General features: G+C 46.3%; 3 protein-coding genes across 9 annotated transcripts in view; 2 read left to right on the top strand and 1 right to left on the bottom strand.

The window, feature by feature from the left end:
• The window catches only part of DHX32 (DEAH-box helicase 32 (putative)), a 55,093-nt gene extending 47,843 nt beyond the window's left edge, over positions 1 to 7,250 (top strand). For all 6 annotated transcript variants that reach the window (XM_083149523.1, XM_083149527.1, XM_083149525.1 and 3 more), the window contains 4 exons: positions 485 to 634; positions 2,427 to 2,614; positions 5,298 to 5,479; positions 6,904 to 7,250. In XM_083149523.1, the coding sequence (XP_083005649.1) occupies positions 485 to 634; positions 2,427 to 2,614; positions 5,298 to 5,479; positions 6,904 to 7,078 (695 nt within the window). In that variant the 3' untranslated portion in view covers positions 7,079 to 7,250. The remainder of the gene's footprint in view (positions 1 to 484; positions 635 to 2,426; positions 2,615 to 5,297; positions 5,480 to 6,903) is intronic.
• BCCIP (BRCA2 and CDKN1A interacting protein) lies at positions 7,107 to 20,791 on the bottom strand. The gene is made up of 7 exons (XM_083149530.1): positions 20,594 to 20,791; positions 15,850 to 15,924; positions 12,936 to 13,016; positions 12,162 to 12,266; positions 10,739 to 10,926; positions 8,807 to 8,975; positions 7,107 to 7,567 (listed from the first exon to the last, which is right to left on the bottom strand). The coding sequence occupies exons 1-7, from the start codon at positions 20,729 to 20,731 to the stop codon at positions 7,397 to 7,399; spliced, it is 927 nt and encodes a 308-aa protein (XP_083005656.1). The 5' UTR covers positions 20,732 to 20,791; the 3' UTR covers positions 7,107 to 7,396.
• Positions 20,570 to 21,735, top strand: part of UROS (uroporphyrinogen III synthase) — a 64,672-nt gene continuing 63,506 nt past the window's right edge. The window contains exon 1 of one of the 2 annotated variants that reach the window (XM_083149532.1): positions 20,570 to 21,016. The gene's annotated coding sequence lies outside the window, so the exon portion shown is untranslated. The remainder of the gene's footprint in view (positions 21,017 to 21,735) is intronic. The other variant, XM_083149531.1, reaches the window with a different exon arrangement.

Raw genomic sequence — 21,735 nt, forward strand, 5'->3', positions numbered from 1 at the left:
GAAGATTAACTGCCCCACAAAGGTTAAACGACTGCTCCCTTGTTCTCAGTACATACTGGATACGTATAGTATTCATAAAGGATAATAATAATAATATATATATATTATTTTTTTTTTTTTGCACCCTTCATTGCACTCATTAGTACATCTGTAGAATGGAATACTATGTCATTCTTTACCTGTGTGTTCTTATACACTCAAGACCTAATAGACCATGGTTGTGGCTCCAGCGGGTAACCTGTGACCCTCCAGCTGCGGCGTGACCAGTCCTCACACATTGGCACTTGTTCAGCAGCAGCTGGAGAGTCCCCGCTTTTCCTGAGTGGCTGGGATTGTGTTACGGTGGAGATTGGGAGAAGCGCTATCTTGTTTGTACATAATAACGCTTGTCTCGCTGTAATGAGGTCCCGTTGCTGCTTGTGAAATTGAGCTCACCGTATGATCGGTCCACATTAATTTACGGCTGTTTTCTCTCATTTGGAAGCTCCGAACTGTTTCCTGGAATCCTCCCTAGAAGCCGACGTTGCCAGGCTAACGAGTAGAAGGCGGTTTCTGCACCCCGCGGGAGATCACTTTACCCTTCTAAACATCTACAAAGCGTACGAACAGATGAAGAATAACAATGCCAGTCAGTGTGAGTGTCGTCATGTTCACTGCTCTAATGCTGCGGTTTGCAATGTTCTGGCCGAACACCTGCTCTGTGCTGTAATTGGGCCTGGTGGCAGCATAGCCACATGATAAATGCCCAACACTATCAACAGTGCCATAACCTATGCAGATAATTACAATGCATCCCGAGCAGAGCGGTGCTTTGTCGTATCCAAGGGCTAATAGAAATCTTTTGAAACCGCAGACATGGCAGTGGGGGTGCTATGATTGTAATGCCTAGACATGAGCTGTGTGTGTGTGTGTGTGTGTGTGTGTGTGTGTGGGGGGGGGGGGGGGTCCAAGCCCACCTCCAAAGCCCCAGCTCAAAAGATCAGAGCGTCCCGCGAATAGCAGCTGCACATGTGCTGCTCCCCGGGAGGCTCACATACGATTTGGCACTTGATGTGCCATTTTATTAATGTGATAAATCGCATGCAATTCTGCATCGGGTGGTGAGGAGCAACGGGGCAGGCGGCGAGTGTGGGTGTTCAACAGGACGGGCAGCGGTGGGTATTGGAATTTTTAAATAACCTGTCAAATGACTGGCCGGCCCTTTTGAGCGGCCACTGATTGGCTGAGAGCTCTCAGCCAATCAGAGGCCAGCTAGTCATTTGACAGGTTATTTTAACATTCTAATACCCACCGCTGCCCGTCCTGCTGAACACCAGCTAGCGCGCCACTCGGCACCCCCACCCACTGCTCCACACCGCCCTCTGCAGAACCAGCACCCGCCCCGCAGCTCCACACCGCCTGCTGCAGCACCAGGTCCTACATGATCTTATGTGCAGCCCATCCGACCTCCTGATCCAATCCGACCACGGGACCGCGTATCGGATCGGATGTCACCTTCATGCAGTGCAGAAATCAGGTGAAATTGGACCAAAATTAAATTGTGTATGGGCACCTTAACACTGCCATTTAGATTTGCATTTGAACACACCCCACTCAAATCTAACTCTCTCTGCACATGTTACATCTGCCCCACCTGCAGTTCACATGGCATTGCCCATTATAGAGAGATTTTGCTTTTGCGAGCCAACCTGAATTAGGCAGATAGTCATTTTGTTTTTTTATCAACAGCAACTTTATTCAGTGTTGTTTGTATGTAGGGTAAAGGTTATACGCATGTATGAATAATGTGCAGACTTACACTATTGACTGATAGAAGCAATCAGTACTGCAGGTAGTAAGGGTCATCCAAGTCTCTTATTGATTACCTGTAGAACTTGCATTGAGCGTTCCATCTTGGCTGTATGCCTGGTTTGTTCCTAGTAGTTACTCCCAATCCTCCTTTGCAATGCTTTCTTGTATCTGTGATTAGAAGGCTTCTGGGAAATGTGTTTTCTATATGGTGCATAAGGTACCAGTCTCTATAAGCGCTGTTACTGGGTACCGGTTATGCCTTTAGGACTGGAGTGAAGCCATCTATTAAAACGGCAATTACACTATGGAGGTTATTCTGGTTCACTCGCAAATTCACTCTCTTATGGACAAAACCATGTGCACTGCAGGTGGGGCTGATGTAACATGTGCATAGAGAGTTAGATTTGGGTGGGGGGTGTACTTCAAACTGATATCTACATTGCAGTGTAAAAATAAAGCAACCAGTATTTACCCTGCACAGAAACAAAACACTCACCCAAATCTAACTCTCTGCACATTTTACATCTGCCCCCCTGCAGTGCACATGGTTTTGTCCGTTAGAGAGTGAATTTGCTTTTGCGTGTGAACCAGAATAACCCCCTATATGTATTTTTACATCTCCTTCCTTTCCACAGACGACATTGAGAAGTGGTGTCAGGATCACCTGTTGAACTACGTGGCTCTGGAAATGGGGTGCGTCATACGGGGGGAACTCCTGGACATAATGAAGCGAATAGAACTTCCTGTGTCTGAAGCGGCTTTTGGTTCTGAAGAAAATATCTTGAACATTAAAAAATCTCTCCTGACTGGATACTTTATGCAGGTAAGGAAACGGCCTACAGTACTGTAATTGTGATTTTTTTTTTCCATCTGCGCATGCCTCCAAGTCGCACCGTGCTGCTTTCCCGATAGTTACCGCTCTAAGACGCCGAATCCATTTGCGCTCAGGGGGATGGAATTTCATTGGGCATTTGACGCTTCATTGTTAGTTTTCTCCCAGGGTGAAACTGGCACATGGCTATTGTTGTAGTTCCCAGAGTACTACGCAAAAGGCATCTTTCTGGGTTTTTGTTTTCTCGGGCGAGGGGAGCTGGGAGAATAAGCCTTCCCTGCCGGTGCCTATATTGGGTGTGGACCATTTTATCGACAGCCATTAGGTCGACAGGGTTGTAGGTCGCCATGGAACAAGGTCAACATGGGTTTTTTCAGTATTTTTACCCGAATGTCGACAGTCGGAAGTGAACCCCAGCCCCTCGCTTCGCTCGCAATGCTTTGGGCATTGGTGCGTCGCGCACTGTTTTATTCTCCCGCCACGCCCTAGTGGATGATAGGGCATGAAAAAAAACGTGAAAAAACCCATGTCGACCTTCCGACCTAACGCTATGTCGAACTAAACTTATGTTGACCTAAGTGTGGTCGATAATACGACCGTTTACCCCATATTCCTGTCAATCCCTGGTGTTCTCATTAGGTGACTGCAGGAGGAAGTACAGGGCTATGGCTGGATTTCGAGTTGTTTGCAAAATATTTCTCAAATGGACAAAACCATGCTGCACTGCAGGTGGGGCAGATGCAACATGTGCAGAGTGAGTTAGATTTGGGTGGCATGCTGAAATCTAGTTTGAAAAAGAAACAACCAGTATTTACCCTGCACAGAAACAAAATAACTCCTCCAAATATAACTCACTGTGCACATGTTACATCTGCCCCACCTGCAGTGCAGCATGGTTTTGGCCATTTGAGAAAGATTTTGCATTTGCGATCAACTTTTAATCAGGTCCTATTCATGTAGTGACTGGGGGTGATTCTGCCATGTCTGTGTGTCTGACTGACTTTATGCCAATGCTGCTAGAAGCCCTTCCCTGGTATACATCTGAATATGCAAGGACTAAGACGCAAAAATCGTTTACGCCATAAAAACTGCACTGTGCAGCATTTAACAGGCTGGGACGCAGGCGCCTTGGAAAACATTGACCATTTGCTTGCATATAGGCATTGCTCAAAACCAGGCCCTGTGTGAGGAGAGCAGGAGTACTGGGTACAAGGGATAGGGGCCAGGACTGAACTTGTCACTGTACCTGTGGAGCAGTATACTGACACCAGTACTACTGTACTCCTATGTATTAATTAGAAAGCCGCTCAAAGCAAATTCTTTAAAAAGGCCTAATCGGAGCTGCCTCAGATCAGATGTGCAGCTTTCAAAATCGCACTTGTGTTCTTTTTTGACTCAATCGATTGATCGCTTGTCTAATAACTGTAGATGCTTAATACCACACCCCTTGTATCCATTGTATATTGTGAGGTTTGACTTCTAGTTCATAATGAAATAGAGGCGACCAGACTAAAATATTTGTTTTTCATCCCAGTCATTTTATAATTGCTCTCTTTCTGCCCTTACCATAATAGCTTACATTGGGCCAGAGGTATTACGCCTGGTGGAGTGATACAGTAGAACGTGATAACACAGCAGCCAATCAGCTGTCATTTTTTCAAACCCAGCCTGTGACTTGCCAGGAGCTTATTGGCTGCTGCCTTATTGGTTTTAAAGGTTGGCCAACATTGCAGATCAGCTTCTGCCTCAGGCTTTTAGGTCTGGTTCCATTGTGTCCTGTAAATAAGAGCAGGGTACAGGAGATGGAATTCACCCTGCGTGCCTTCTCATTGCTGGTCGCTCTCTCTAATCCAGTGGTAGCCAACCCTAGTCCTCGAGAGCTACCAACAGTGCATGTTTTGCAGGTCTCCTCACAGAATCACAAGTGAGCTAATTAGCTCCATCTGTGGATCTTTTAAAATGTGTCAGTGATTAATGATTGCAGCTGTGCAGCAGCTAGGTTGTCTGGAAAATGTGAACTGTTGGTAGCTCTCGAGGGCTAGGGTTTACTACCACTGCTCTAATCCAATCTCTCCTTATGTTGCTAGGCTGATTAATATAGCATACTGTTTAAACTCTGCTGGATAGGATCCTGTTTACGTGGGCTATTCTCCCTCATGGGGGGTCCACGTCCACCATAAAGGGAAAATAGACCCCACCCGTCCTGCGTATCAGCAGTCGGGATTCTGATGTCTGTATATTGACCACTGGAATCCCGACTGTCCGAGTTCTGTACCACACCCATAAGATTTAGCATTATCTAAAAGTAATGCTGTGGCTGGACATGCTGGGATGGGTAGTTATCAACATCTGGAGACACACCTGTTGGCAAGGCCTGCCCTACAGCATCCAGTTTAAACTCTCACCTGAACCTTCGGCGCTCACTCACACTTGTGTCCTTACAGCTCTAACCTCCTTTCCCTCCCACACTCATTCCAGCAGGGCCGGACTGGCCATCTGGCAAATACCAGGGCAGCACTGCCTCCCCATTGGCACACAGCACATGCACGCGACTAATTGGCGGGCTAGTCCGTCCCTGCATTCCAGTCAGCCGGTGAACACCGATTACTGCCTCTGTCCCCTAGGGCCCAGATGATCACTACATAAAATGTACCATTTCTCATGTTTGTTCTAGGTAGCGCGAGATGTCGACGGCTCGGGGAATTACATCATGCTGACGCACAAACAGATAGGACAGTTACACCCGGACTCTGGGTATTGTCTCACCCACGTTATCCCAGAGTGGATCTTATTCCATGAATTCAGTGTGGCGGACAGCAGCTGTATCAGGATTGCCACAGAAATCTCACCGGAGCTGTAAGTACGCAGACAGACTCTGCTGCTAGGCCTATACACATAGACCTTACACGGGGGAAGATACTGTGGCAACATTAATTAGCCATTCTATCAATGAAAGGGGGATGTCCATACCAGCCAATCACAATCTAGCTATCAAATGGAAGCTAGAGTATGATTAGTTGTCTTCAGAATATTTAATCTCCGTGAGCTTTGTACAGCATCTTAACAGGTCACCGTGGGCCAGATTCTCTAAGCTTCAAAAGTGATAAAATGGAGTTAAACAGCCAGCCAATCAGCTCCTACCTGACATTTTTCAGACAGTCTGTGACATGTCAGGTAGGAGTTGATTGACTGGCTATCACTTTTGAAGCTTAGTCCATGGACTTCACATGGGGGAAACTACTGTGTCCAGATTTATTAACAGTTCAATCAACAAGAGGGGGCTGTCAATACCAGCCAATCACAACCTAGCTATTTTGTATTTTTTTTTTAATACATGCCATCAAATGGAAGCCAGAATATGATTAGCTGTCTGTCTTTAGAATGTTTAACCACAGCGGGCCTTGTGCATCATCTTAACATGTCACCTTGCCTGCAATACCATTACCAAGGTCTGCAACATCATTATACTATTGTGGCTGATAAACCTGTTGTCCATTTCATATGCACCAAGTTTGTGTGCAAAGCGGGTGAGCTAGCGATGTTCGGGGCGTGGTGCACAGCTTAGAACCTTCAGGTCTAAAAGCAGTCATGGCTAAACTTGTGAAACTACACATCCCAGCATGCCTTGCCAGTTTTAGCATTCCCCAATAGCAAAATGGTGGCAAGGCATGATGGGACTTGTACTTCCACAACAGCTGGAGGGTAGTCGTTTGGCCATGCCTGGTCTAAAGCTTCTGTGGAATTACAAGTACCACTGTGCCGTGAGGATAGGTCCTGTAGCGCCACAACTGCTGATCAAGCACAAAATGGGCAAATTCTACAACCTTAAAAAACAGGCTCCTAGAACGCTGTATTCACTTACAGCCTGTGTTTAGTGCATTTATAAGAAGCAATACCATTTCATTTCTGCTGTTGTTTATACTTGGATTTACAGGCAGAGGCAAATGGAATTGAGACGGCGCTTGCTTTTTGTGATATCAATAAAACACAGATTATCCTGCCTGACAGAGCAGCGTGGGGAGAACCCCGAAGCCTCCGCATCTGTCTGCCCACACGTCCACTGCTCTGTGTGTGTGTGTGTGTGTGGGGGGGGGGGGGGGGTATTCAATAGCAGTGAGCTTTTCACTGATGTATAATGCAGACCACTAAGACTCTGAGGAAGCCTGTGCATGTTCAGCTGCAAACCCACTGTGCAGACCTTCCTGATAAAGGACATCGGTGAAAGCTTCTAGACTACGGTCATCAGCGGAGAATCAATAACTTTCTCTTGTGTCTTTTAGGTTCATGGAGCTGGTGCCCCAATATTACTTTACAAACCTGCCCCCTAGTGAGAGCAAAGAGATATTACAGAAGGCCTTAGAACACACGTCTACCATCGCTGCAGTCCCTACACAAGACTGCGACGAGGAAGAGGCGCAGACAGCCGAGACAGAACAAAGATGCATTATACAATGAGCTTGGTGGGTAAAGGAGGCTTCACAAGTGCAATACGTGTTCCGAACACACAGGAGAATTTAATGAAATGTGACAACCAATGTTACAGACTGTAATTTGTATGTATATATTTTTTTTCGCTTTCAATTTTGTCTTGGTAAAAAGAATAAAAATATAAATCTGGTTTATAATATTCCGGCGTTGGATTTTAGATTTTGAAATGTTCCCCCATGTTGAATTTACGAAAAAAGTCCCAAATCAGGTGGCTGCGTAGAAATCAGTGGCAGGGTTCCAGGTGTGCTGTGGCATCGGCGTACGAGCTGTGGCTCCACACGGCCTTTACACAGACAGGTATTCTTTGAACTTATCAATGACTGAATTCATTCGGTCTGCAGGGACCAACATGACTGTTCTCAGGGGCTTCATGGGAGTGTCGTCAAAAGACCACTTCCCCGATAACTGCGTGTCGCTCTCCTCCTGCACGGAGTAGTTGAATTTCAGGATGGCTTGCTGGGGGAAAAAAAAAAAAGTGGAGTTTAGATTGGTGACGTTAATCCAATTCATTCGGAGTAAGCCTAAAAACATTTCCTTTTGGTTAACGCTGATACTTCCCACTGCACTATTGCAAAACCTGTGCAGTTCCCCTTTCCTCCCTGAGGTGTCACTGTCTACTGTGATGCCTCTATCACATTGTGGCCTGTATCTCAATACAGACCAGACTGTACTAGAAGAACCAAATCAGACAGCGACACCTCAGGCAGAAAAGAGGAACTGCATGGGGTTTGAAAGGTGCTAGAATGAATCCTAGACTAGGAACACTGCAATAGGAAGCCATTTATGTAAACCAACAGACCTACAACTACATACTTACAGTAATATCTCTCTTCTTAATATGGTCTTCCACACACCCACCCATGTTCTCCCAGATTGTTACATTGGCGACAACCCGCCCCCCCCCCCCCCTTCCTCAGGACCCTGTATATGGCAACGTGTTATTTATTGCTCTGCTAGATTGAGTAAGGGTCAAGACCTGGGTCACTGCTAAAATTCATGTTTGCCCAATCAGGAAGCAGCTGCCACCTGTAGCAGTGTCTGATCTCTGCACCGCCAGCCATTACTCACCAGCATTGTTCTGGATATGGTGGATTTGAGGGTAAAGCTGCAGATGTAAACTGGTTTATACTACCATATGCCAAAGACGACAGATCTAAATGTCTCAAAGCTTTAAAAATAACTTTACTGTATAGACTTTTGCAGAACTGTAACCAAATTGTTTTCTGTACTGTATACAGAGGTATTCAATGTGGTGACCTTTACCAGCACAAAACAAACCCAGATGATACGGCACACTGCTGAGAAGCACAGAGTATAACACTGCTGTACATCAGTTACATTCTGTGTTCTTCTCAGCAGTGTGCTGTACATCAGTGGTACATTGGGTGCTTCTCAGCAGTGTGCTGTACATGATCAGTGTTGCTCTGCTTCTCATCAGTGTGCTGAGAAGCACAGAGCAACACTGATATACAGCACACTGCTGAGAAGAACCCAATGTAACACAGATTATGTACAACACACTGCTGAGAAGCACAGAATGTAACAGATGATGTACAGCACACTGCTGAGAAGCACCCAATGTACCACTGATGATGTACAGCACACTGCTGAGAAACACAGAGTGCAAATGGACATAGTAAAAGCTGCAAGCACATACAGGCATAAGGCCCAGTTAAAAAGATTATATGGACTTACCTCATAGAAAAACTCTTCTTCTGCATTGGCAAACATCATCTGCTCCTTCCCCGGGGTTCCTCCTCTTTGGATTCTTGGTGCAGCTTCCATAAAGCTCTTACTTACAATGAGATAGTAGTAGCACTTTCCACAGGGCTTGTTGGTGCGCTGAGCTTCTGCCAACTCTTTCCTGAGAAGTCAAATGGGAACAGTTGGGGCTTAGAACTCTATACGGGCAGCTATAAACATCTGTACAGGAAGACAAGTTACTGGGCTTATGGCGGCTGGGGAGGTTCAGGAAACAACTGTGCACCTAGGCGATGTCGCTCGCAGAGACCAATACCAATGCCTGCAACATACTGAACGCATTAACAAAACTCTTCAATGTGCAAAGATGGGACTCGCACCTCTCAAGAAATTCCACCCACTCAACAGAACGCAGTCACAGCTGTTAGCCAGAACTCAGACAAGTCCATTAGAGAGGGGGAACCAGGGATAATGGGTTTTCACAGCAAGAGCCCTCACTTGACAGCCAATGGATTGGTAGTAAGCGTGCCGCTTTCCATTTGACTCGGGGTAATGGGAACTCTGGTAGAATTATAGGGACTAAAAGGGTCTATATACCAAGCCTGAGAGAGATAGTACCTACCAACCAGCTACTGTCAATTTTCAAACATGGCAGTGAGGAGCTGCCGTGCTCCCATTACAGCGCTCCATCGGTCTGCAGACTACGCCTGATCTGCGATAAGTCCGAGTATCAAGCGGTCGCTGATGAGTACGTTCTGTGATGCGCAGAAGCCACAACAAAGTTGTGGATGCAAAATAAGCCCCAGTACACTGAGGAATCTAGAACCAGACTTCGGCAGGAATTATAAATGCTGTGCAGAATTTCTATGTACATTAAGCAGAAGACTTCTTTTTAGAGACCAGGTATTGCTGACAGCTCACTATTAAAGTACCAGCCTGCAGCCACCTAATTCCTGCGTTATCTGTTTATGTATTACAGCCCCATGACCTGCAGGTTTTCTAGTTCATTTGTGCAGCATGCTAACGAGATCAAGTGCAGCGGTGTCAGTGTACAATCCAGTCATTTCCCGACAGCCCCAGGTGGATCTCGCCCCCGTCACCTCTATGCAATTAACAACTTAAGGAACTGTTCCCAGTATAAATAGCCCTTTTCATCCTCCTTAATGGAATAACAAGCAGGGTTTTCTGCTCATCCCATCGCTTCATTATATTACAGGGTAGAAGGAAGGCTAACAGTTTATACCTTACATTTAGTTTAAGTATCCTGGTATATCTGGTGAAGGCAGCGGGACTGACTCAAGATCAAAAGCGATATTGGCACAATGGGCAGTTTTTGCACCGCATTTGCGAAGGAGACGCACGTTATCCAGAACCAGCTTGGAAAAGTGCCGGGTTTTCCTGGGCGGAGTATTGCCTAATGGAGGATCTGCATAAGGACGGTGTGACCTATGGCAAGATCTTCTAGCACCATGCACCTTTCAAAACCTGCGCAGCTCCTCTTTCCTGCCTGTGGTGCTCTTAGCATAAACTGATCTGTGTTTCAGCAGAGATGCAGACCAATCTGTGCTAGACGCAGAGTGTGACACCTCAAGCAGGAAAGAGGAGCTGCACAGGTTTTGAAAAGTGCAGGGAGCTAGAATGAACAGCACAATATGATCATCACCGACAATCGATAAATGTCATTTAATCAGTTCGAGGGCCATTCCTCTGCAGCACTGTAACATTCTGATCTCAGAGAGACTCGCATGAAAAATACCGGTTGTGCAGAGAAGAAAAACAGAGCAGGTCCTGTCCGTAGTTAGTATGAACTTCATTGTCATCATTACAGGTTTTTACTCTGTAATTTACATTTAAAATAACATCTTTGATGCCAACTGTGGGGAAAAAAAATAAAAAATGACAATGCGGGTTGGTAATCAGACTTACTGGAGCTGTTGGTGCATGGGTAACGCGATCTGTGCCGGTACATTAATGAATCTCTCGCTTAGTAGCAGACCTACGGCCTTGCTGTTGTCATTTAAGACTTTATCCAACTGTTCCACCACACTCTGATCGCAGTTCTGCTCGCAGCGGCTCAGGAGAAGCTCTTTCACTTGCTCAGCGCACACCGTCCCCTACAAAAAGACAATGAACACTTAACCCAATTGCTTCAAACCTGATGGGAAAGGAGAAAAGTCAAATATACACAGCCAGGGGGCGCTACGGAATTTCCTCACAGCTGTGGCAGACAGTGTAGACGCTGTTACATTCGTTTACGGTGTGACCCAAGGCTGGCCAAACAGATCCTCGCTCGAGATCTACCAACAGGTTATGTTTTCCAGACCACCTAGCTGGTGCACAGGTGCAGTCATTACCAACTGACACATTTTCAAACAAGCGCTGCATTCATTCCTAACAGACACATTATACAGATCCACAGGTGACCCGGAAAACATGGACTGTTGGTCGATATCGAATACCGGTTTGGTCAGCCCTGGTGTAATTAAACATTTTGGAGGGAAATTTACTAAGATGTGTAGTCTACTTCACATGTGATGTTGCGATGGGCAACCAATCAGAATACTACTTCTTACTTATTTAGCAGCCTCTAGAAGTTAGTAGAAAGGATCTGATTGGTTGCCCACAGCAACATCATATGTGAAGTAGAATACACATCTTAGTAAATCTCCCCCTTTATGTTAATATGTATTACCCTCATTTAACGGTTATTTTTTTTTTTTTTCACCCGTCAGTTTTATATCATTTAAAAACAGACGAAGTTTAACCTCTTGGGTGCTGGTGAGTTCTCGTTCCACTACCCAGCGTTAGCCCTGTGGCTCCTGACGTGTCACGAAGAATAAACAGACATTTATGTGACTAATACATGTATGGTTTAATTCTATAGCACCCGTCTATGTAAAGCTTTCTAAGCTTACAACAAATATATATTATTATCTATATGTAACTGTCAACTATAAATAGGTGGGGATCATTTTGCTGCCAATCAAGGCTGGTACCCAATCCTCTCTATACATAATGTATATAGAAGACAGACACAGATCAGGAGTAAAATGTTCAGCCCCTAAAATATAGAAGGCCCCAAGGGGTGTATGGGAAATACCCAATGTCTGCAGAACTACAGAGTTCCCCAGGTGATAAAAAGGGGCAGCTGTATTAAGCCTGGCTCAGAGATAAAGTGGAAGGAGATAATGCAGCAGCCAATCAGCTGTGTTTGAAATAGGACAGCTGGAAGTCGATTGGCTGGCTGGGTGCGTTATCTCCTCCCACTTTATCTCCTCGCCAAGCTTAATACATCTGCCTCAGCATCGCAGTATTTCAAAAAAATTAAATAAAACCCATTGGAACTTACCTTCCTTTCTGTTAAGTTTAGAAGACTAATGAAGCCAAAGACATGCTTTTCATTATCATCGTCATCATCATCTTCGTCGTCATCATCCTCCAAGCTTTCAGCTTGCTGTGATTGGAGGAATTTAGAGTAAAATATTAATACAAACCTGCTTATAGCCAGGACATCACACAGAGAGGAAGGCGGTTCTAAAGCTAGACATACATCAGGTCGACCAGCATCACATCTGAGTTTTCTAATGATTTCCCCGGCAGATTCCCAGATACACGATAGATCTTGTGTATGTAGTGTTCATTCTAGCACCCTGCTACTTGTAGTTCCTCCTTTCTGCCTGGGGTGTCGCTGTCTGCTGTGGTACTTCAAGAACAGTCTATCTCAATGTTGAGATACAAACCAGACAGTTGTAGAAACAGCACAGCAGACAGTGACACCCCAGGCAGGAAGGAGGAACTGCAAGAATTTTTCAAGGAGCAGGGCGCTACAAAGACTAGCATGTGCGTCATTTCACATAAGATCTGCAACTCTTTAACAGCATCTTCAGATCTTACATACAAGCTCATAAGATAAGATCTGAGGATCCACATCGGATTGTAATCGTACCAACACACCTCACGATGTGCACAGCCATTGTATGTATCAGACTGGTAAAACATAAATGTAAGTAAGCAATTACAGACAGCATGCAGCATTAGTACATGTATTGTCCATCTGCAAGGGGACTACACAGTACCAGGACAAGGGATCAGAGTGCATAGTTCTATATAACATTTACATTACCTTAATAACGCTTCCAATGTGGTTCTGCTGAATCAGGAGATCTGCCAAATCGGAGATATTCACATGGGCCTTCAGGAACAGCTAAACCATGAAATAGAGATGTCCGTCAGAACAGTGTAGAACATCTTTGTGCATAGGTTTATAGAGATCTGCATGAGAGCCAACCGCTTTATTGTTCTTATTTATCTCCCTACGTGACCGATTCTCCGTGTTCCCGCACATCTCACCGTGCCAGAAAAGAAGCAGCCAGCCGTAGGTCCTACCGTAAGGACAAGATTGATACACGACAGGTAACGAAATCTTTATCCTCAGCCGGCAGCTGCTACGTTCCTTCACTGAAGCCTTTGCCCGCTTCTCTTCCTCTGATCCCACAAATGGAGATGAAGTATCTACACGCTCCTGCTGCCAAGTGGAACCTTTGGCTCGGAACAATTCTTTGATGCCTAGATGTAATCTGTTTCGGAATTCTAGACCTACTTTCATCTCACCAGTCTATTTTGAATGCAGCACCTGAGTTTCCTTACAAAATGTTTTCCTTCTGTTCCGCTCGGTCAGTCCTTAGCTTGGCTGCATGTATCTGACTAGATGAAATACACAATGCTTCTAGCTTGCAAGGCCAAACACACCACACCTACATCTCTTCCCTTGCCTCGTATCTCCCACCTGCACAATGGGGGTTATTCAGATTCAATTGTTTACGACTGCGCATACGTTTTTATGCTCGTGTGCGCTCCCACACAGAAGTCCGGGTAGGGGGCGTGTGGCAGCGGACCAGGCAATTTGCATATGGGAACTCCCAGTGTTTCATGGTCGTTCCCATGGAAATTGCCCGGTGGCCGGGCAGCTGATGTCAGAGGATATCCGCTGCCCACACTGTCCTTGCACAGAGTACCCACAGGTCGGAGACACCATAGAGAGGTCTCAGATCTGCGAGAGCTGAAGAAATCATTTGATGGTCGCATAGCTGCTGGGGGGAGGGTTTCTCGCAGTCAACCACAGTCATGGCCACACATCAGACCAACTTTCCTCCAACCACCCAACTAGTTGCTTGGATGGAATAAAAATATGGTAGTGGATGGGAGCAAATGTAAAATTTACTTCAGAAATTTGCTCCCAAAATCTGGTGTCGCTCAGACACGGTACTGGAGTTGAACTTGTTTAATTTAAACAATTTGACTGAATGTTTTTGTCCATTTTCCTGGGTTTGTGAGCACAGTTTTGATTGTCATTTGCTCCCATCCAGTACCGTATTTTGATTCCATCCAATAGGAAAGTTGGTTGTAGGAAAGTTAGGCAGCGGGGTGGACTGGGACGGTTAAGGCTAGGCTGTGGGGAGGCAGACTGTTATTGTTAGGCAGCGGAGGAACGGGAAGGTTAAGGCTAGGCTGTGGGGAGGCAGACTGTTATTGTTAGGCAGCGGGGGAACGGGAAGGTTAAGGCTAGGCTGTGGGGAGGCAGACTGTTAGGGTTAGGCAGTGGAGGAATGGGAAGGTTAAGGCTAGGCTGTGGGAGGTAGACTGTTAGTATTAGGCAGCGGGGGAACGGGAAGGTTAAGGCTAGGCTGTGGGAGGCAGACGGTTAGTATTAGGCAGCGGGGGAACGGGAAGGTTAAGGCTAGGCTGTGGGAGGCAGACGGTTAGTATTAGGCAGCGGGGGAACGGGAAGGTTAAGGCTAGGCTGTGGGAGGCAGACTGTTAGTATTAGGCAGCGGGGGAACGGGAAGGTTAAGGCTAGGCAATGGGAGGCAGACGGCTATGGTTAGGCAGCGGGGGAATGGGAAGGTTAAGGCTAGGCTGTGGGAGGCAGACTGTTAGGCAGTGGAGGAACAGGAAGGTTAAGGCTAGGCTGTGGGAGGCAGACGGTTATTGATAGGCAGCGGGGGGAACGGGAAGGTTAAGGCTAGGCTGTGGGAGGTAGACGTTATGGTTAGGCAGCGGGGGAACAGGAAGATTAAGGCTAGGCTGTGGGGAGGTAGACGGCTATGGTTAGGATCCCTATTGCACACTGAATGAGAAATATACATATAATAATCAGATAATACAGAGATCTTGGTTGCATATATCTGCAGATATAGGGTTAAGCCCCCAGGCCGTACGTCAAGGCATCTCTGTCACTGGGGGTCCCTAACACTGGGTATGGGTCTGGGGTGTGGGCCCCCACCATGCCGGCACAGGCTGACTACTCCAGGGCAGCACACAAATTAAAGTTAGTAGGTGTTAAATAAGAAGCACATAAGTGCTATGTAAGGAGGTGAAGGTGTGGTTAAAATAATACATACAATGTGATAGGGAAAAACATAAATGTTAATAAAGTGTTAGGGTGTGCTAACCTGGAGCAGACCAGCCATACCAACAAAGAGGGAATCACACTCCCAAACCCATCCCATGCACATGGTTAGGCAGCTGGGGAACGGGAAGGTTAAGGCTAGGCAATGGGAGGCAGACTGCTATGGTTAGGCAGCTGGTGAACGGGAAGGTGAAGGCTAGGCTGTGGGAGGCGGACGGTTAGGGAGTGGAGGAACGGGAAGGTTAAGGCTAGGCTGTGGGAGGCAGACGGTTAGTATTAGCCAGCAGGGGGGAACGGGAAGGTTAAGGCTAGGCTGTGGGAGGCGGACGGTTAGGGTTAGGCAGCGGGGGAACGGGAAGGTTAAGGCTAGGCTGTGGGAAGCAGACGGTTAGTATTAGGCAGCGGGGGAACGGAGAAGGTTAAGGCTAGGCTGTGGGAGGTGGACGGTTATGGTTAGGCAGCGGTGGAACAGGAAGGTTAAGGCTAGGCTGTGGGAGGCTGACGGTTAGGATTGGGCAGCAGGGTAACAGGAAGGTTAAGGCTAGGCTGTGGGAGGTGGACAGATAGGGAGCGGGGTGAACTCGGACTGTTAAGGGGACATTGTATAAAGAAATAACCCAACTCTTACCTGCTTCAGTAGTTTCTGGATACCATCATGGTCAGCGGCAGTCATCGTGTGGGCTTCAAAGTCCACCTTTACTTCCTGGAGAAAGAATTACAAGTAATGAATACAGAACTGTGCAGCCCCTAGAGGTAAAGCCTGACTGCGTGCCCCTACAGAACTTACTTATAGGTGTGTATTACCTCTGTGCGCAAACCCTTCAGCTGAGTTTCTAACTGAGGGGTAAATGTATGAAGCTTGTAGAACGGATATGGGCAATTCCAACAAAAAGTGGACATGATAATCAGTATTTCATGTGGTTTCATGTTAGTGAAAGAGTTACATGTGGGTGTGGCACATATTAAGTGTTATATCCGTTACGTTTGTGGGTATTTTTTTCCATATTTTGGTTAAAAAGATGAGTAAATGCATTTACCAAATCTAATGGTTTATAAGAGGATTAAAAATTCCTTTGACATTTGTTCACAATTTATGGCAGTTCTGTACTGTAACCTATGCAACATGCTTAACGTAACGGACATAACAGTTTATGCTATATGTGCAGTCAAATCAAGAAACGGAATGACAGAAATGTGAAAACGCAAAAGAGAAGGTGATAATCATCAGGCATTAATTGACAAGAGTCCCTCAAAATCCCTTGTGTCACCACAATCCTTTCATTATTAGCTGCTTAACACAAACAGTAAAAGCCTCACAAACGTTACATGTGATGGACACCCTGCAGGTGACACACAGTTAACAACTGATTTTTTTTAAATTGCTATAGACTATGACAGACTATGGAGGGTTTGCAATCCAGGATCGCGGCTCTTGATCCCTCCCGACAGCTGTGATCCTGGCCCGTTTTCTGCTTGCCTGACAGCAAATAGGTGGGATTCAATGTCCCGCCTGCCGATCGGCTTAAAGGGGCATGGCCGTGGATTGTCGATCTACGTTCGGAATCGCGACAATCCATGGCCGACATCAGCAGAGACGGTCCCGACAGCTTTTAAAGTCGGGCTCATTCTGCCTTGAACGCCTCTTCAATGCTGTCAGTAAAGACAGCATTGAATAGGGCCCCGCCGCCAATTCCAAGATGATGAGATATAGTACCCATCTGCAAACTGTTTAGAAAGGTAAATGACCTTGTACCAGTTAATGCAAGGGGCCTTTTTTAATTTCCTGATTAATGTATTTGATGGTTACATCCGTGACGATTTTCTGGTTACATCCGTTACGCAGACATTCCTTTAAATATTGTCAAGGTAATAAGAAAAACTTTCCTGAAAAATTTACTAAAACAATGTGTTTTATTGTTAAAAAAGTATGGAATAAATGTTTGTTGTAGTTTCAGAGAAATCATACATGTATTTTATTTTAGAAATTACCATGTCCTGTCCTGGTTACATCCGTTACATTTAAACAATGAATTGATTTATAGCAGACCACAATAGTGAGGCTTGCTCACACTTCTTCATATCTTTATTCATCAGTGGTAGATACAATTGTGGTAAAATGTGCTTCTTTATGTGTATCTTAAAAGTTGTAGCATTCCAGATGTTTACCACAAATATTGTATCTGAGAGTTACATCCGTTACGTTGGAATTGCCCATATCTAGCCTTCATAAAGAACATTATGTGCAAAGTGATAATGCTCCAGCCAATCAGCTCCAAACTGTCAATTTACATATTGGAGCTGATTGGCTGGAGCATTTTCACCTTGCACATAATGGTCTTTATTGGGGATAGATATCACTTCTCCAAGCTTCATACAACCCCTGAGTAAGATCATATTAGACAATATACTGATTTAGGGGTTCCAAGCCCACATTCCTTCCCTCAAAAAAACTGAGCAGTGGTCCCCAAATTTGATCCTTAAGTCACCCTAAAGCCAGGTACACCCTGGACTATTTATTAAATGAATTGTTCGGTAATGTCATGTTGTTACGACAAATTCTTCAAAATCGTCCAGAATTTTGCCACCCACGGGTCATTAGCCACTTCCCCACCATCTGTACATGCAGCTCCAATCGGGGATGTCGCTATCGACTGGACGAAAAAAAAAAAAAAAAAAAAATCGACCTAATGCTTGTGTCGATCTTCTGACCTTAGCCATGTCAACCTTCATTGAGTCAACCATATGACCCATACCCCTTCTAACTCCCATCTTTAAAGATCAAAAACAAAATGTATCATCTATATACAGTCCCACATAATTAAACCTACAATATTTGTAAGCTTTCTACAGAATATAATGATACTATTCACCAAATTACATTATTTAAGTGCCCCCCAGTGCATGGTTATTCAACAGAAGTAGTGTTCCCGCTAGGCTGTTTTAGCGGGGCGCTGCGCCCTGCGCCCCATATTTTAAGGGCAAAATGCGCCCTGCCCCTCTCGCAGCGCCCCGCTAAAACAGCCTGGTGCCTGCCCGACAGCTTGCATGGGGAAGCCCAGCGCCGCCTTAGACGGCGATGCCCGGCGCTTCCCCGGCATCACGGCACCTTCCCCCTGTAGTGGCGACATCTTCGGCGGGGCCGGGCCCGCCCGCTTCAGTGACGTCGGCGGCCTGGGACCGCCCGCTTCAGTGACGTCGGCGGCCTGGGACCGCCTGCTTCAGTGACGTCGGCGGCCTGGGACCGCCCGCAAGAGTGAAGTCGACGGCCTGGGACCACCCGCAAGAGTGAAGTCGGCGGCCTGGGACCGCCCGCAAGAGTAAAGTCGGCGGCCTGGGACCGCCCGCAAGAGTGAAGTCGGCGGGCCTGGACTGCCCGACAAAATTTCTAGAGTGACCACTAAGAAGGGGTGTGCCGGAGTTTTGGCACAGCAACATGATATTTTAAAATTAAAACATGGATTTAGTTCTCACAGGTTTTTACACTGTGCTGAGCAATTTATGGTTAAAGTTGGGTACACACCTATACAATTGTCTGGTCATTCTTTTATTCTCAGGGTAAAGGCCGATGGATGGTTTAGGTGTGTACACTGTCCCGACTCATGTGTTACAATCGATAAACAACACAAAACGATCTTCAATGTTCGGCATCGGTTGGTCGAATCTAATGTGCAGTTTAATATTCATCCGACCGGACGGGCCAATACCGGAGAAAAAGTGCACGAGTTATATGCTGGCCGTTCTTAAGCCCAGGGTCCGTTAATCAGATCCGTTGTGTGCTTAAACAGCACACATCGTATCGGATCGCATCCCTAGGGCATGCACTGTGATCCGATACGATATGTACCTAGTACAAAAAGTATGTGCAGCACATACTTTTTGTACCGTACTATGTGATGCGCGGGATAGTACAAAACGGAGCCGGACACAACGGAGCGTCTATGGGGCTCCTTAACAATAATACACCAAAAGCAAGCCCACCTATATGAGTTTACTAGCTGCACGGGTTTCTGTTGGTGCACCATCACATTCATAATTATTCACCTCTTTATTCAATTCAAATAGTTTTCTGCCAAAACATGTAGTGTTTTTTTTTTTAAAGAACACACTATCGTTAAAAATAATATTTCTGTGATCACACCCTAATCCAGCCTATTATGGTAATTTTGGGTACTTATGTAGTATCTGGGCGTCCGATTTAGAAATCGGATCGCATCGTATGCGACCAAATCGTACGCGATGCGATGGTCAAGATTTTTCCATAGGATTCATTGTTAAAATGGTCTGAGTCCATATTAACATAGAATTCAATGGGAAAAAGGGGTCCTTTTCCTTTCCCCACTATCCAAGTGGGCATGGAGTTGGATACAAACCCGTGGCAAGCGTAGCGAGCCACCGAGCCCAAAGCGTGGCGAGCGTAGCGAGCCCCGCGAGGGGACACAGAATACTTTTTAAGAAATATGCGTTCGCTCGCCACGCTATATAAAATCAACTCTATGCCCACTTGGATAGTGGGGAAATGAACAGGACCTTCTTAACATTGAATCCTATGCAAAATCGCATCGAATTGCATCTGATTGTATGCCTTAAGGTAAGGCATACAATCACAAAATCGGACGCCCAGATACTACATAAGTACCTAATTTTGTTTACATCTGACGTGATTAAAGCCAGAATCGATAGCATGTACGGTGGTATAATAAATTTCATACGATAGTTTGGATGGAAGGAGATGGAACATCGCAAGTAAAAAATTGTACAGGTGGGTGCACGTATATTTATTTACAGTTTCTTATATAGCGCAGCATATTCCGTTGCGCTTTACAATTGGAAACAACAGTGATTAAGCAAACTGGGTAGATACAAACGAACATGGAGGTAGTATTTCTGTATAGTAAATTAGCTGTAGTTTGTGGAATCGAGAGTAGGGTCAACTGAACACTCGAATGAAAAGCTAATATAGGCGTGTACCCAGCTTAACTTGCAGCCAACTTGATCAGCACTAAAGCGGCCACAGAATGACATGCCCCAACATGCATTGCAATAGCTTTGCAGATAAATCTTTGGAAATGCATGCTAGGATGCACAGTTCCAATATACACAGCTTAGGCCAGGCATGTCCAGATGTTGTGAAACTACACATCCCAGCATGCCTTGCCTTAGTTTTAGCATTTCTAATAGCAAAACTGTGGCAAGGCATGATGGGACTTGTTTCACAACAGTTGGAGGGCCATACAGTAGTTTGGACATGCCTGGTTAGGCAGTCTGTCTTTTCAGGAGCAAAATTATAAGTTCCAGTCCTTGGCAAGAACGTTTCAAAGCATGCTGAGACTTGTAGTACCACAGCTCAAAAGCTACACGTGACCGTGTCTTACCTCATTCACCGCCTCATCCTGCTCAGACTCATCATCCTCTATGTCATCAGATTCCTCATCATCCTCGTCGTCCGACTCTTTTTCGTCCTCAATGTGCTGGTCCTGGGGCAGAGCCCTCCTCTTAGCACTAGACGCCATGCTGCAGCCTCCTGTTCCAAACAGCAGCAGCGTGCAGAGCAGGAAGTAAGCAGGAAGCGCCCCGGACTATACCATCAGTAACCGGGAGGGGTGTTCTCTCACAGTGGGCTGCTCCATGTCTGTGTCCCAGCACTGACACTGATGGCTGATCACCATAAGGAGAGCGCTATAGACGTGGCCCTCGCCCCCAGGCACGCAGCAGGAAGGAGAGCCGGTTATAGCTCGGGATACCCGCATCTAAAGGGCAGACACCCCTCCCCTGTGTAGTGGAGAGGGCCAGGCCTGGTGAGTGTAACGGGCACTTGTTACTTTGTATCTCCTGCTGAACGTTCTATCCTGCAGGCACAGGCAGTAGTGGCTTGTCACGTGTCATTTATCTATACAAGACCCCACGTTGATCATGTTTCCAAATCATCTGGGGATTTGTAAAAGGTGACAGTTGGTGACACACAGTGCATCTGCCGGGTGGCCTGGGAAACGTGACCTGCGTGAGGTGCTGAGGACCGAGCCTGAGAACCACTGATCTAATGTTATAAATGATAACTTGTAATGAACTAACTAGGAGCCTATGCACCCAAGAGAGTCTGTGTATCCCACAACCACAACACATACAGATGACTTAGGGGCAGGGCTTAAAGCATACCTCCCAACAGTCCCGATTACCGCGGGAATGTCCCGGGTTTTCTGGGACATTCCCGCATCCCTGCCACAGCCGGCAGTGTCCCGCAGCGGGGGGGGGGCTGTTGGGAATCCCCCCTTTCTGGGGCTGGGGGGTATGGCTAGAGGCTCAAGGAGCCTATGGGTCGTGCCCCCATAGCGGCAAAATGGGGGTGTGGCCTCTCGGGAGAGCCGCACGTATAGGCCACTCCTCTTTAATTAGGCCACCCCCCATTTACCAGAAAGTGGTGGAGCCAGAGCTCAACAACTTAGCCTTGTGTGGGGGCGTGGCCATTGTGATTGCATCATCGTGGTGGCCATGCAGGCCTGGGCAAAGGAATGCACTG

This window comes from Crinia signifera, chromosome 6 (assembly GCF_055691185.1).
Source record: "Crinia signifera chromosome 6, ASM5569118v1, whole genome shotgun sequence".
Lineage (NCBI taxonomy): Eukaryota > Metazoa > Chordata > Amphibia > Anura > Myobatrachidae > Crinia > Crinia signifera.

Bases quoted from the DNA above. Each gene is read 5' to 3' on its own strand.
- BCCIP (XM_083149530.1), bottom strand. From the start codon at position 20,731: ATGGCGTCTAGTGCTAAGAGGAGGGCTCTGCCCCAGGACCAGCACATT. The intron at 12,267-12,935 runs GTAATGTAAATG...CTCCAATCACAG, and splicing joins ACATTGGAAGCGTTATTAAG to CAAGCTGAAAGCTTGGAGGA. The intron at 8,976-10,738 runs GTAAGTCTGATT...TTGACTTCTCAG, and splicing joins CCCATGCACCAACAGCTCCA to GAAAGAGTTGGCAGAAGCTC.